A 13,812-nucleotide genomic window follows, 5' to 3' on the forward strand; every position below is an offset into this window, starting at 1 on the left:
GACCACCCCACTCCCAGCACATCCCTCAGATTGAAAAGAATGAGACCAGACAGTCAGTGGGTGGGCCCGTCTGGCCAGATGGTATTTTGGCTGCATAGCCTTTACACACACACACACTCACACACATACACACATTGCTAGAACATTGAGCATGGACTGCACCCCCACCCAAAATCCCCAGGCCCAAATGCAGAGTAGCCAGGCTTCCAGACATAAATTAAAAAATAAAATAAAATGAGTTGGTCTCTGGAAGGGAGAGCTCATGCAGAGTTGAAGGCAGATGTCCCTAGGAGCTAGGGTCAAGAAGAACAAAATCCCTGTCCTTCCCTCAGGATCCTGCCTCCCCAAGGGCCTCTGCCATATGACTGGGGTCATCGACACCAGCCATAGACAGGCCTCCAGCCCCTTTAATGTCCGTCTCCCAAACGATTAGATTTGGTGCCAGCCTCCATATTTTCCCACCACAGCCCAGGGGAGTGAGGGCATTCTGGAGGGGGTAGAAGTAGGTGCAGCCTGTGGGTCTTTAGTTGGCTTCTCCAGGATCTAGGTCTGGGTCAGGGGACCCCACACATTCCTTGCTGAGCCGTACAATTTCCTGGGATAGAACTTCCATGTCCTAAAAAACAAATGAGCCATCAGGAACCAGAGAAGGGGTGGGCGAAGGGGCAGCTCTGTTAGCAAATAGAGGAGTTATCTGTAGGAAGAGGGACCATTGTGTTAACCAGTGCCCAGTGCTATCTGGCCTTGGATGGAAAGATCCACCACCTTCTCTTCCAACAAATGTGAGCTGGCTTCTCCAAGGCAGGACCTGCGTATGACTCCCTTAGTGATGAAGGAGTATTTGGGTCGGGGTGGGGGAACTGATGTGTGGGTGGACCCATCAGAGATCTATGGCAGACAAATAGGTTCACAAATGAACTTTGTAGAGGACAAAAAGGTAGGTAGGCAGGCAAGTGACAAGTAGGTGGGTAAAAGGGTGACTGATGAGGAGATAAAAGAATAATAAAAGATAATGCATCATCAGGCGCACGCCTTTAATCCCAGCACTCGGGAGGCAGAGGCAGGCAGATCTCTGTGAGTTCGAGGCCAGCCTGGTCTACAGAGCGAGATCCAGGACAGCCAGGCTGTTGCACAGAGAAGCCCTGTCTCAAAAAACAAAACAAAACAACAACAAAAAAAGAATGATGCATTAAGAAATGGATGGAAGACTTGGAGATGATGGTTTAACAGCGAGGCAATAAGGTAGGTTGACGGTAAATGGTGAGTACATATAGGAATGAATGAGTGGGTAGAAGGACAGATGGACAAGTGGTAGGCTACACTGGTAAACTGATTGGAGGGTACAAGATGGAATCACAAAAGGGTGGTAGATGACTGGAAGGTGGTAGTTGGGAGGACAAGGGCCAGCTGGAAGGACACAGTCAGAGACTGGGTGGGTAGGGAGGCAGGTGGTTGGAGGGACAGGTGGGCAGGCTGGTAGTCCACACTCGCCTTGTGCAAGTGCATATTCTTGGTGAGTTGCTCCTCCAACATGTTCTGCAGCTTCTTGTTCATTTCCCGGAGGTTCTCATCGCCGGGCTTCACTAGGTCTCTCAGGACACTGCCCAGCCCACTCCGGTCTGTGTGGCCTGCTGCCACAGACACATCTGCAAGGGTCCAGGCTGAGCACCACCCCCTCGGCACAGCCGGGGGGAGGGAGGGAACAGGGGAGAGTAGGCAGAGCCAAGCGGGAAAGGAGGCCAACAAGCAGGCAGGGAGGGAGAAAAGCAGTGTGACGTTGGGGCAGAGGCTTTGACATGTGAAAGCCTGCTGTCGTTAGTTATGTGACTCTGAAAAATGGGGATAGTTCCTAACTCATGGTGTTGGGAACATGTATACGCCTGTACGTGACAGACAGAGCACATAGTAAACCCTCAAAGCATGTCAATGGATAGTACTAACTCGGAAAAATCAGGAAGTGGGGCAAGAGTTGAAAGCAAGGGATAAACTAGAGGGGAGAGGAAAGGATAGCCATGGAGGTCAGAGAAGAGAACAGGGATGAAGCTACAAGGAATGAAAATGTGTGGCTCGGTGCAGGCCTGCACACCTGGAATCCCAGCACCCGGAAAGCTCAGGCGGGATTGCTGAGAGTTTGAGGCCAGCCTATGTTACAAAGCAAGTACCAGGCTAGCCAAAGCAACAGAGCAAAATCCAGTTTCAAAGAACCAGCAAAGCAATCAAAATGGAAATAGAACAATAGTGCTACTAAGAGAAGATGAAGTAGAGGAACAGAAAAAAAAGCCACATAAAGAAATAGAAAGCAGGGGAAGAAAAGAGACAGAGGTCCAGGGAAAACACTAGCGAACGGAGGGTTAGAACCGATCGGTACAAAGGGGAGGCCAGATAGTAAGCAAAGCTTCCCCGCTTTCCCCTCCATGGGTCATGATCTTGTCAGTAGCTTCTCGGAGTTTCAGGAAGAAAGAAGTAGCAGCATAGGACAATGGAAAAGGGGGGACAGGTGAAGGCTGCACTGGAGGGGAGGGCTGGGGAAGGAGCACTGACCAATCCGGCTGTCCATGACATAGGTCTCAATGATGGCGCTTTTCCGACAGAGGTCCTCTGCCATAGAGGCGCTGCTCACCTCCAGGTGTTTTACCTGCAAGACGGTCCACTCCATCTCAGGCCCCTGAACTTCACATTTTCTCCCACGAGGAGGACCCAGGCAGACACCCTTCCCACCCCACCCCCCATCCCAGGGCACTTCATGCGGGGGACTAGCAGGCCGACGGACAGCACCTTCTCTTCCAGCATCCACTTCTCCTGCTGTGTCTCGGCCAGCCTCTGAAACAGCTCAGCCACTTCCTCATCTGACAGCTCTGCTGGCCGAGGGGGCTGGGCCTGAGGACTGCTGGATAAAGACTACAAGAAAGAAGAGCGAGAAAATGCAGCAATTCTCAGCATCACCCATCCACCTGAGTTGGGGGCCGGAAGCACATGGGCGAGCATCGGCTGAGGCTGGAGCTAATAAAGGCCAGACTTGGCGCTCGCAGAAACTTTACATTTCCCTTGGCCTAAAGGGAGGCAGAGAGCGTTAGCACCACCACAAGAGCGTCACCGAGAGGACTAAAGGAAATCCAGCAGCAAATGACATCTGATTCCCAGATGACAGGAAATGGAGGCGAGAGTAGAACAAGCTAAATGGGACCATTAAGAAGCAAGCAGAAAACTCTAAAGGTGGGATGTTTCCTGCAGGTCAAATGGTTTGGTTTCTTCCACCAGCCGATGTCAGGAAAATAGGATCAGAACAGACACAGCGACATAACACAAACAAGTAGCAACAACAAAAACCAGTACTGTGGAACTGAATGCTAGCTTTTACAAAAAAAAAAAAAAGGACACTTTAAAATCCACAAGAGGGCGGGTTGGAGATTTAGCTCAGTGGTAGAGCGCTTGCCTAACAAGGGCAAGGCCCTGGGTTTGGTCCTCAGCTCTGGAAAGAAAGAAAGAAAGAAAAAAATCCACTACAGGGCCAGGCAGTGGTGGTGCTGGTGGTGCTGGTGGTGGTGGTGGTGGTGGTGGTGGTGGTGGTGGTGGTGGTGGTGGTGGCGCACGCCTTTAATCTCAGTGCTCAGGAGGCAGAGACAGGCAGATCTTTGTGAGTTTCAGGACAGCCAGGGATACAGAGAGAAACTCTGTGTTGAAAAAAAAAAAGTCCAACAAGGGGCTGGAAAGATGGTTCAGTTATTAAGGGCACTTGCTTAATATACATATACAGCACATATACATGCACAAAACCACATATATAAGCAAATATGAACAATTTTTGTTCACTTTTTGTTTTTTTTTTGAGACAGGGTTTCTCTGTGTATCCTTGGCTGTCCTGGAACTTGCTCTGTACACCAGGCTGGCCTTGAACTCACAGAGATCTGCCTGCCTTTGCCTCCCTAGTGTAAAAATTTTTTAATTAAAAATATTTTTTCAGCCGGGCGGTGGTGATGCATACCTTTAATTCCCGTACTTGGGAGGCAGAAGCAGGAGGATCTCTGTGAGTTCGAGACCAGCCTGGGCTACAGAGTGAGTTCCAGGAAAGGCGCAAAGCTACACAGAGAAACCCTGTCTCAAAAAACAAAAACAATAACAACAAAAAAAAATTAGAAAAAAATTTTTTTCAAAAGTCCTACCAGGGATAGAGAGATTATTTAGCTATTAAAGCTAAGTTTATAACCCAAGAGACAAAAATTCCCACCAAAAAAATGTTCACAATGTATACATATTATCTGTATAATGATTTAAATTTCCAAATAAAGTGTTTGTCAGGAAACATGGTTTGATGGATGGCAATAACAATGATTGAGAAGTATAAGTTGCTAAAGGGAATTGGCCATAGTGGCTCATGCTTACAATCCTAGGACTTGGGAGGCTGATGCAGGAGGATTATGAATTCAAAGCCAGCCTGGGATACATAACAAGAATCCAATCTCAAAAAAACAAACAATAAATAAGGACGGAGAGATAGCCCAAGAGTTAAGAGCACGGGCTGCTCTACCAGAGGACCCAGGTTCAATTTCCTGCACCACATGACAGCTCACAACTGTCTGTTGTACCTCCAGTTCCAGGGGCTCTGACACTCTTCTGCCCTCTAAGAGTACTGCATGCAGGTAGTGTTCCAACATACAATACATGCTGATAGAACACCACACACATAAAATAATAAAATAAAAGTAAAAAAAAAACTATTTAAGGCTAGTCTTGGTGGCACACGTCTTTAATCCCAACACTTGGGAGGCACATCAGGCAGATCTCTGTGAGTTTGAGGCCAGTTTGGTCTACCTAGTGATTTCCAGGGCAACCGGGGCTATGTAGGGAAACTCTGTCTCAAAAACCTATTTTAAAAAAAGCAATAAATAGCCAGACATGGTGGCACACACCTTTAATCCCATCACCCAGGAGGCAGGCCAAGCAGATCTCTTCTATAAGGTTGAGGTCTACATGGTCTACATAGCAAGTTCCTGGTCAACCAGGGCTACAGAGCAAGACATTGTCTCCAAAGCATAATAATAAAGAAGTTGGAAAATGGGACTTCCTCCATGAGTGGTGCCCTTCCCACGATGCTTGCACTTTAAAGCACTAGGAAGGTGAGATTCACCTATAGATGATGAAGGAAGAAGGGCAGAGACAATGATTGGCCTGTCTCCCATATAGCAGCCTTAATTTAAGTTGATGAATTTGGGGAGAAGTTGGCAAAATGTTTGTGTCAGGGGCTGGGGCTGCATCTTAGTAGAACAGCAAATGTTGACATGTATTCTGCATGTATGTGTGTGTGTGAGGCCCCAGGTTCAGTCCTTAGCCTGAGAGAGGCCAGAGAGACACACACACATACAGAGAGAGAGAGAGAGAGAGAGAGAGAGAGAGAGAGAGAGAGAGAGAGAGGGGGAGAGACAGAGAGACAGAGAGACAGAGAGAGAAAGAAAGAAACACATAGAAAGTCAGAGCAGAAATGCTTGTCTGAAGGTCAGAGTAGATAACTTCAAGTGGGGAAAATGGGGATAGTCCAGTCTTAGTAGGTGAAACTTGCCCCTTACCCTGGCTGGGATGGCTGAGCTCTCCTTCTCCTTCAAGATCTCCCGGTAGCTGAAGGAGGAGATGCTACTACTGTCCCCTGTCTGAGTCCGGCTTGGCGAGTTCATCTCAGAGAGAACCAGCTCCTCAATGCCTGGGGAGTGGAGGAAAAAGAAACCTGAGTCCGGATCCCTGGGAATCTCAGGAAGAACTGGCAGGAAGAGGCACAGATTTGCCAGAGATGGAAAGAGAAAGAGAGCCATATTCAGGCAAGCAAACTCCAGGACTGGAGCAGGACGAAACAAGGAGCCATCCCTGTTGGTAAACACATCCAGGGACAAAAAGGGAAGCAGATGAGGCTTGGGAGAAAGGGCAAAGAGCAGACAGACTCCAGTGGCGTAAGCACTCAAACTCAGATGCAGAGAAAGGAGAAGCGAGGGTGGAGAGTGGGTGTCGGCACACACGCATGCAGGAAAGCCCGGAGACAGGAAGCCGGCACATGATGGACACTGACAGACCACAGAGAAAGACACATTCAGACCAAGGTCAGAACGAAGATGGAGACAGACTTGTAGCCATTCACCTGGACCTTCGTCCCATCTAGGATAAGAACGATGTACAATATAAAATTCTAATCTACTCCCCACTTCGTAATCTATTAACAAAACACCTCTATTATAATGAGAGGTCACTCAGGAGGCTGAGTGCCCCAGTGAGAAATTGGTTTGGGGAGAGCTATGTTTCGCCATGTCACCTGAATACTTGCTGAGCATGGTGGTACATGCCTGCAAGTGGATTACTTGATGAGTTTGTGACACTGCCCTTAGAGCTGCTTCGGGTATCAGGAAAGGGTTAGTACCATACTCCAAAGGAATCTCCAAAAGGGTGCAATGCTGAGTGGGCTTCCCCAGCACCTTGGTTGACAGCAAATTTTCCCTAAGCCTGTCTGTGTTTTAAGAGATGCATTAGAGCGGGGCGGGGGTGGCGCACGCCTTTAATCCCAGCACTCGGAGGCAGAGCCAGGGGATCTCTGTGAGTTCGAGGCCAGCCTGGGCTACCAAGTGAGCTCCAGGAAAGGTGCAAAGCTACACAGAGAAACCCTGTCTCGAAAAACCAAAAAAAAAAAAAAAAAAAAAAAAAAAAAAAAAAAAGAAAACAAACAAAAAGAGATGCATTAAAACCATTACTGAACCTGAGTTATTTCAATGTATTAACAGCTACTCCCAACCAATAAAAGGTAGAAACAACTCCAGTTTTGTGTGAGCATGTCTTCTGCTTTCAGTGGCAGAAGTATCGTGGGTTGAGTTAGCAGTATATTGAAAACAGTACAAGTCAGACATGGTGGCTTATGCCTGTAACCAAGCTCTTAGGAGGCTAAGGCAGAGCACCATGAGTTTGAAATCAGCCTGGGATACAAGGTGATGCTGTCTAGAAAACCCAATACTAATAACAGTGATGACAGTAATGAAGATGACAGTGTTAGCTAGGCGGTGGTGGCGCACACCTTAAATCCTAGCACTTGGGAGGCAGAAGTAGATGGATCTCTGTGAGTTCGAGGCCAGCCAGGACTGTTACACAGAGAATTCCTGTCTCAAAAAAAAAAGAAGAGGAGGAGGAGGAGGAGGAGGAGAGGAGATAGTGGAGTGCTGTTGCCTACGGAATTCAGTCTCCCGTGACTCACTGTGAGTTCCTGGAGGGGAATGACTTGGGGGTGGGGCTTGTGTCACAGATCCTAAACTTATATGAGGATTTCTAAAGTATAAGAATAGAAACAGTAGAGTAAGCAGAGAAATCACGGTGGATGCAGAGCAAACAGAAAGAACATAGGCAGAGAGAGGAACAGAGAAGGCAGTCAGAAGACACAAAGAGACCAGGGAGAGAGTGCAGAGAGAAGAGAGACAGCAGCACTCAGGCAGGCCAAAGGGCTGGAGCAAAGGCTAAGGGGCATCCGGAAAGCAGCCTAAAGGACCCATCCTGCCCTCTCTCTCACCTGAGCGGCTCTTGCTGTTGGTGAGGATGTCCTGCAGCCGCTCCTGCAGCTTGTCAGCCCGTTTCCGCTCCAGGTGCAGCTGCCTCTTAAGGTCTTTGAGCTAAAGGTATGTGTGTGGAGGGGGGGGGTAAGAGCTGTGGCCCAGGGGCTCCATAAAGGAGGGGAGGAGATCACAGGCCTCACTAGCTTACCGCAGCACTGCCCTTCTTTTCCAGGATCCGCTGCCCATCCACTGTGTCCTTCACCTCCTGTGGTTAGAGAAGGCACAGCTGGCAGGTGGGCCCCCTCCTCACCCCATTCTGCAAGCCTAGGCCATGGCTCTGTCTGGGACCACAGAGATACCACAGACCTGCTTCAGGCTGCTGATGGTCTTCACATGACCATCTCGTTCCTCCTGGGCCTGCTGGAGCTGATCCCGCACATCCCGGAGCTCTTCCTCTTTGCCCTGCAAAGCAAACAGCAGCTCCGAGCATTGCCTGAGAAGTCCCTGCTCTCCTGTAGTGCTCCCTGGTACCCAGACACAGGACCATCATCAGGTGACAATCACCTTCAGCTCAGCAGCATGCTCCTCCCGGCACTGCTTGAGAGCTTCCTCCTGGTCCTGTTGCTGCTGCTGCAAGGATTCCTGTAAAAAGAGTCCCAGGTCTGCTCATGGCCCCCAAAAGATGGTGTGTCCAGTCAAGGGCATGGGAATTTCAGCAGAGTTCTTGGGGCATGACAAAAAAACCTTTTTACTTTGAGACAAGGTCTCAGTATATAGACTACCCTGGCCTTGAACTCTCAATCCTGCCTCAGCCTATTGAGCGCTAGAATTTATAGGTAACTTACTGCCATGCCAGGCAGAAAGCATATTGTAGGAAACAGCACATGCCCTACGGCAGAAGTATGAAGTGGGAGCCTACGCCATTCACACAGTAGATCAAGTGATATACATTTATATTTCTTTATTTAACAAAATGACACTGCATGCCAGGAATGTTCAAATGGTTGTACATATATTAAGTAATTTTCTAGAATCTTCCTAAAATATCTCTACAGTAAGGCATTTTTTCATCATTAATATTTCTGCTGCCGGGAATTGAACCTGAGGCCTCCTGCTGATCTCCGCCAAAGGTGAAACGGGCCATAGAGAGATGAAATGCTTTGCATAAGGTCACACGGCTAGGGAACGACCCAGCCAGCATGCAAACTTGGGGCCACACCTGGCTCCAGTGTGTCCTCTTCTCTGTCATGACTTGTCCAGAAAAAGGCAATAGATGTTCTTGTTAAAGTAAAAATTAGTGCATTGCCAAACATGGGAAGATAATATTTTATGACTTTTTGGCGGAGGAACAATCCGGGAAGAAGACATGCCTGTTCAAATCTGCACAAAGGCAGAGTACGGGCGCCCCTAACCGGCTTTGCACCTTCACCAGGTACCACTGACTCACCTCAGCCTCCTTCAAGCGCCGTTCAAACCAGCCCTTGGCTCCATCCATGGAGTGTACCTGAGCCTGCAGTTCTTCTACAGTGTGCTGGAGAGTCTCCAGTTCTCTTGTTCGAGCCTGGAAGGGGAAGACAGTCAGGAGCTGGGCAGCAGAGGCTGGGCATCCTTCATAGCACGAACGTGCCCACTAGCAACACCAGAGGAGAAGGGGGGCATCGTCACCGCACCCACCTTCTCCTCCCGAATCTGCCCCCGGAGCTCCTCCTCCTGCCGTTTCTTGTCCTCATGGAGCTCTCGAAGCTCCCGCTCATAACGGGCTCGCACGGCCAGCATCTCCTTCTCATGCCGCAATCGGACAGCTCCCAGCTCTTCTTGTGCTGGGACTTCTCCTGCATTGTCTCCATTGCTAGCTCATCCAGCATGGCCTTCCGTTTCTCGGCAGTCTGGGGACCAGGAGGGTGGGCCAAGAGAATGGCAATTACCTTCATCTCTCAACCCCCCAAAATGACCACCATTCTGGTCCATGGCCAAGGAACTAGCCAGGACTCTTCCGTAGCCCTCCAAACTGGCTGAGTCATTCACCCATCCTTTAGGAAAAGGTCGTTTTCTTTCTCTTTCCATTCCCAAGACTTGGCCTTATCACTTCCTACCCTCCTGGACTGAGGCATCTTTTTCTTTCTTCCCATGGAGCCCCACCTTGCGAGCTTCCTGGAGGTCCTGGGTCAACTGTTCCTTCTCCTGACCCATTTCTTGAAGCTGTTCCAGCAACCGGCTATTGGCCCTTAATGACTCCTAATTCAGAAAAGAAGGGGAAAAGTTGGAGGGCAGTCCCTAGTCATCTAGAACACTTCTAGTAGACCTCCCCCTAATAAAGTGGGTGTTATAATCATAATCATAATGGGAAAATGACAGGCGCTGCAGCTTGCTCCCCAGTACTATTAATTCCCACTCCCTTAGCAACAGAATTTACGTTGGGAATATGATAGTCTAAAGTATTTCTCTCTCCTCCTTCACAGGCAGGTAGGGCCACATGATTTGTTTCTTGTTTCTCTGTATTCTTTTTTCTTTTTTTGAGACAGGGTCTCACTGTGTATTCCTGGCCTGCCTGGAACTCTCTATGTAGACGAGGCTGGCCTGGAATCATCTGCTTCTGCTTTTGCCTCTGCCTCTCGAGTGCTGGGATTAAAGGTGCATTCAGTCATGCCAGGCTACACCCTTTTTTTCTTTTTTTTTTTTTTCGAGACAGGTTTCTCTGTGTGCTTTGTGCTTCTGGAATCACTTGTAGCCAGGCTGGCTCGAACTCACAAATCCACCTGGCTCTGCCTCCCGAGTGCTGGGATTAAAGGCGTGCGCCACCACCGCCCGGCCGGCTACACCCTTTTTTTTCTTTTTCAGACAAGGGCTTATGTCAAAAGTCTTTTCTTGAGATAGGACCTCATCTCAAACTTGCTATGTAGCCAATGACCTTACACTCCTAATCCTGCCTCTACCTACCAAATGCTAAAGTTACAGGCATTGGACACCATGCCTGGGTTTATTTTCTTTATGAACAAGCTCTGCTAAGTTTTATTAAAGAAAAACTTTCCTGCTTTACTTTTCACCAGTCTGTTCTGGCATGCCTCTAATACCAGAATCACTTGGGTCAATGAAGCCAGTGCACATACTCCGTAATATTGTCCATATGCTGTGCCCAGTTCATTATTATTGCCACGGTGGTGATGGAACAGTTTTAGCCCACATGGAATAATGGTATCCTATCTCCAAGTGCCTCGAAGCTGGGCAGTTGTTGCTAAGGCTGACCAATTTCAATTTTCCCTGTTTGATCATCTTCAGGGTCTGCTGGTGTTGCAGCATGCACTTTCCACTTTTCATAACAGAGTGGAACCTGGAGTTGATGGACTCCAGAGACTGCCATCTTCTTTGCAGCCACCATCATCTGCCTTAGGTGCAGGAAAGGCCCCGCCCAAGAGCAGCCTCCAAGATGGCCAAGAATGAGAACGCTTATCTTCCTTCCTTCCTTCCTTCCTTCCTTCCTTCCTTCCTTCCTTCCTCCTCCCTCCTCCCTCCCTTCCTTCCTTCCTTCCTTCCTTCCTCTCTCTCAATTTATTATTAGGATTTTTTGTTTTTGAGACAGGATCCCACTATGTATCCCTGGCTGGCCTCAAGCTCACAGAGATCCATCTGCCTCTGCCTCCCAAGAGCTTGGAATAAAGTGCGTGTACTGTTATTTTTTTTTTTTTTTTTTTTGAGACACTGTCTTGCTGTGTTGCCCAGGCTGGCCTCAAATTCACAATCCTCCTGTCTTAGCTTTCTTTTTATTTTTTAATGTATTTCAGATTTATTCTGTTTTATGTGTATTGATGTTTTACCTGCATGTATGTCTGTGCACCACATGTGTGCCTGGTGCCCAGGGAGGCCAGACGGAGGCATCAGTTCCCCTGGAACTTGAGTTATGACAGTTGTGAGCCGTCATGTGGGCACTGAGAATTGAACCCTGGAAGAGCAGCCAGTGTTCTTAACTGATGAGCCATCTCTCCAGCCCTGTGTGAGCTTTCTGAGTGCTAGGACTATAGGCATGAACCACCATACTCAGCAGAGTGTTCTGAAAAGAAAGAACTTCACTGTTCCCTTTCCTCTTTCCTTCCATATACAATGTAAACATGAGGAGAACCAGTTTCAACAGCTATCCTGGAAGCAAAGGCTAGAAGTCTGTGTCAAAGGCTGTAAAATAGCAAAGGAGAAAGAACCTAGGTCACTGGTGATTGGCTACTCATAAATCAAGACAGGTGTGGTGGCTCATGCCTGAAATAGTAGCTCTTAGGAGGCTGAGACAGGATGACTGCCATGAGTTTGAGGCTAGCTTTGGCTACACAATGAGTACCAGGCCAGCCAGGAATACATAACAAATAACTGTCTCAAACAAATTAAACAAACAAAAAAAAACAAAAACAAAAAAACACCACCATCATTACCATCATTCATCCCTGAACAACCTACTTAGTATTTTGTTGTTTTTCTTTTTGAGACAAGGTCTCACTCTGTAGCCTACGCTGGCCTTAAACTCATAGCAATCCTCCTGTCTCAGACTACTGAGTGCCACCATGCCAAGCTCCCTACTTAAGTGTTTTACATAAGAGAAAATTAAACTTGTATGCGGGTGTGTGTGTGTGTGTGTGTGTGTGTGTGTGTGTGTGTATGAATCCTTTGTGTGCCTAACATACATATATGCAGAGACCAGAGGAGGAGACTGAGTATCTTCCTCTCACTTTTGACCTCATTTCTTTGAGCCAAGGTCTCTCACCGAATCTGTTGCTCACAGTTTTTGGCTAGGCTGGGAGCCGCCAAGCCCTAGCGAGTCTTCTGTCATCACCTCCCCACACCCCCCCAGCACTGGAGTTACGGGCACACTTTTGACATGGCGCTGGGATCTGAACGCAGATCCTCACACTTGCAAAGCAAGCGCTCTTACCCATTCAACCATCTATCCAGCAACCCCCTTTGATACAGGGTCTGCTCATGAAGCCCAGGCTGGCCTTGATCTTGCTATGTAGTTAGAATGACCTTAAACTTCTGATCCTTTTATCTTTACCTCCTAAGTGCTGAGATCATAGGTGTACATCACAGAGCCTGGTTTATGCAGTGCTGTGGATTGAACCCAGGGCTTTGTGCATACATGTGTTAACTAAGCTCTATCACCAGCCCTACACTTTTTTTTTCTTGAGACGGGGTTTCACTATATATCCCTGCCTAGCCTGGAACTCACTCTGTAGACCAGGCTGGCTTCAAATTCAAAGAGATCAGCTGCCTCTGCCTCCTGAGTGCTGGAATTAAAGGTAGCGCAACCACCACCCAGCCAAATTTCTTTCTTATTTACTCCAGTATTATTCTAGTTTCTCCAGGCTAAGCATCCTTCATCCTAAAACCCCAAATCTGAAACTTTTTATGTTTCTTTCAGACAAAGTCTTACTATATAGCCTTGGATGGCCTAGTATTCACTCTGTAACCAAGACCAGCCTAAAGCTTATGGCAATCCTCCTGCCTCAGCTACCTGATTATAAGCACACACCAGTATACCTGGCTTAAAAATCTGAAAAATTTCAAGTATGCACATAATGCCACATATGGGAATTCCGCGCCTGGTCACCAATGATGGGTCACTCTCAAAATGTATAAATGCTAAGTGTGGTGGCACACAGCTTTAATCCCAGCAGTTGTGTGGCAGACAGGTGGAATTCTGTGAGTTCAAGGCCAGCCTGATCTAAATAGCAAGTACTAGGACAGCCAGGGTTACAAAGGGAGCTCTACCTTGTTTCAAAACAAAAAGCAGAAGCACTAGAAATATTTTATAAAATTACCTTTAGGCTGTATGTATAAGGTATGTTTAAATTTAGGTTTCATGCCCCAAATTTCTCAGTAATTAGATGCAAATATTCCCAAATGGGACAAAATCTGAAGCAAACACAAACATTACATATGAGGACATTCAATCTGTACATTATGATACCAGAACAGAAACTTTAACTGAGGAAGCTCAGTTTTGCAGAAGTAAAATTCCCCATATCAGAACATAGAGACACTAGGATGTTAAGGAGCCAGCCAGGAATCCAGGTCTCTCTGGCTCCAAAGTCTTCTCACCATGCCTCAAGGACAATTCACTGCACCAGTACTAAGAAACTACAAGTCAGGTCAGAAGTATCACCTGGAGCTGGGAGTTGAGGTCATCTTTCTGTCCCATAAGATCTTCATATTCAGCCTGCCGATGCTGTAACTCAGCTGCCAACTCAGTGGTCTGTTCCCGAAGCATATTCAATTCTTGTGTCTTTGATGTCTGGATCTGGAGAAAGTAGTAATAGTGGGA

The 13,812-nt window shown here is 47.7% G+C and overlaps 1 protein-coding gene across 1 annotated transcript in view; it reads right to left on the bottom strand.

Annotated features, from left to right (window-relative positions):
- Nucleotides 1–56: 56 nt before the first annotated feature.
- The window catches only part of Gripap1 (GRIP1 associated protein 1), a 28,159-nt gene continuing 14,403 nt past the window's right edge, over nt 57–13,812 (bottom strand). The window contains 14 exon segments of the mRNA XM_028881363.2: nt 57–616; nt 1,492–1,646; nt 2,542–2,635; nt 2,776–2,898; nt 5,562–5,692; nt 7,529–7,628; nt 7,720–7,776; nt 7,878–7,973; nt 8,076–8,153; nt 8,959–9,072; nt 9,186–9,328; nt 9,331–9,397; nt 9,651–9,746; nt 13,654–13,788. Of these exon segments, the coding sequence (XP_028737196.1) occupies nt 524–616; nt 1,492–1,646; nt 2,542–2,635; nt 2,776–2,898; nt 5,562–5,692; nt 7,529–7,628; nt 7,720–7,776; nt 7,878–7,973; nt 8,076–8,153; nt 8,959–9,072; nt 9,186–9,328; nt 9,331–9,397; nt 9,651–9,746; nt 13,654–13,788 (1,482 nt within the window). The 3' untranslated portion in view covers nt 57–523.

Source organism: Peromyscus leucopus, chromosome X (assembly GCF_004664715.2).
Source record: "Peromyscus leucopus breed LL Stock chromosome X, UCI_PerLeu_2.1, whole genome shotgun sequence".
NCBI lineage: Eukaryota > Metazoa > Chordata > Mammalia > Rodentia > Cricetidae > Peromyscus > Peromyscus leucopus.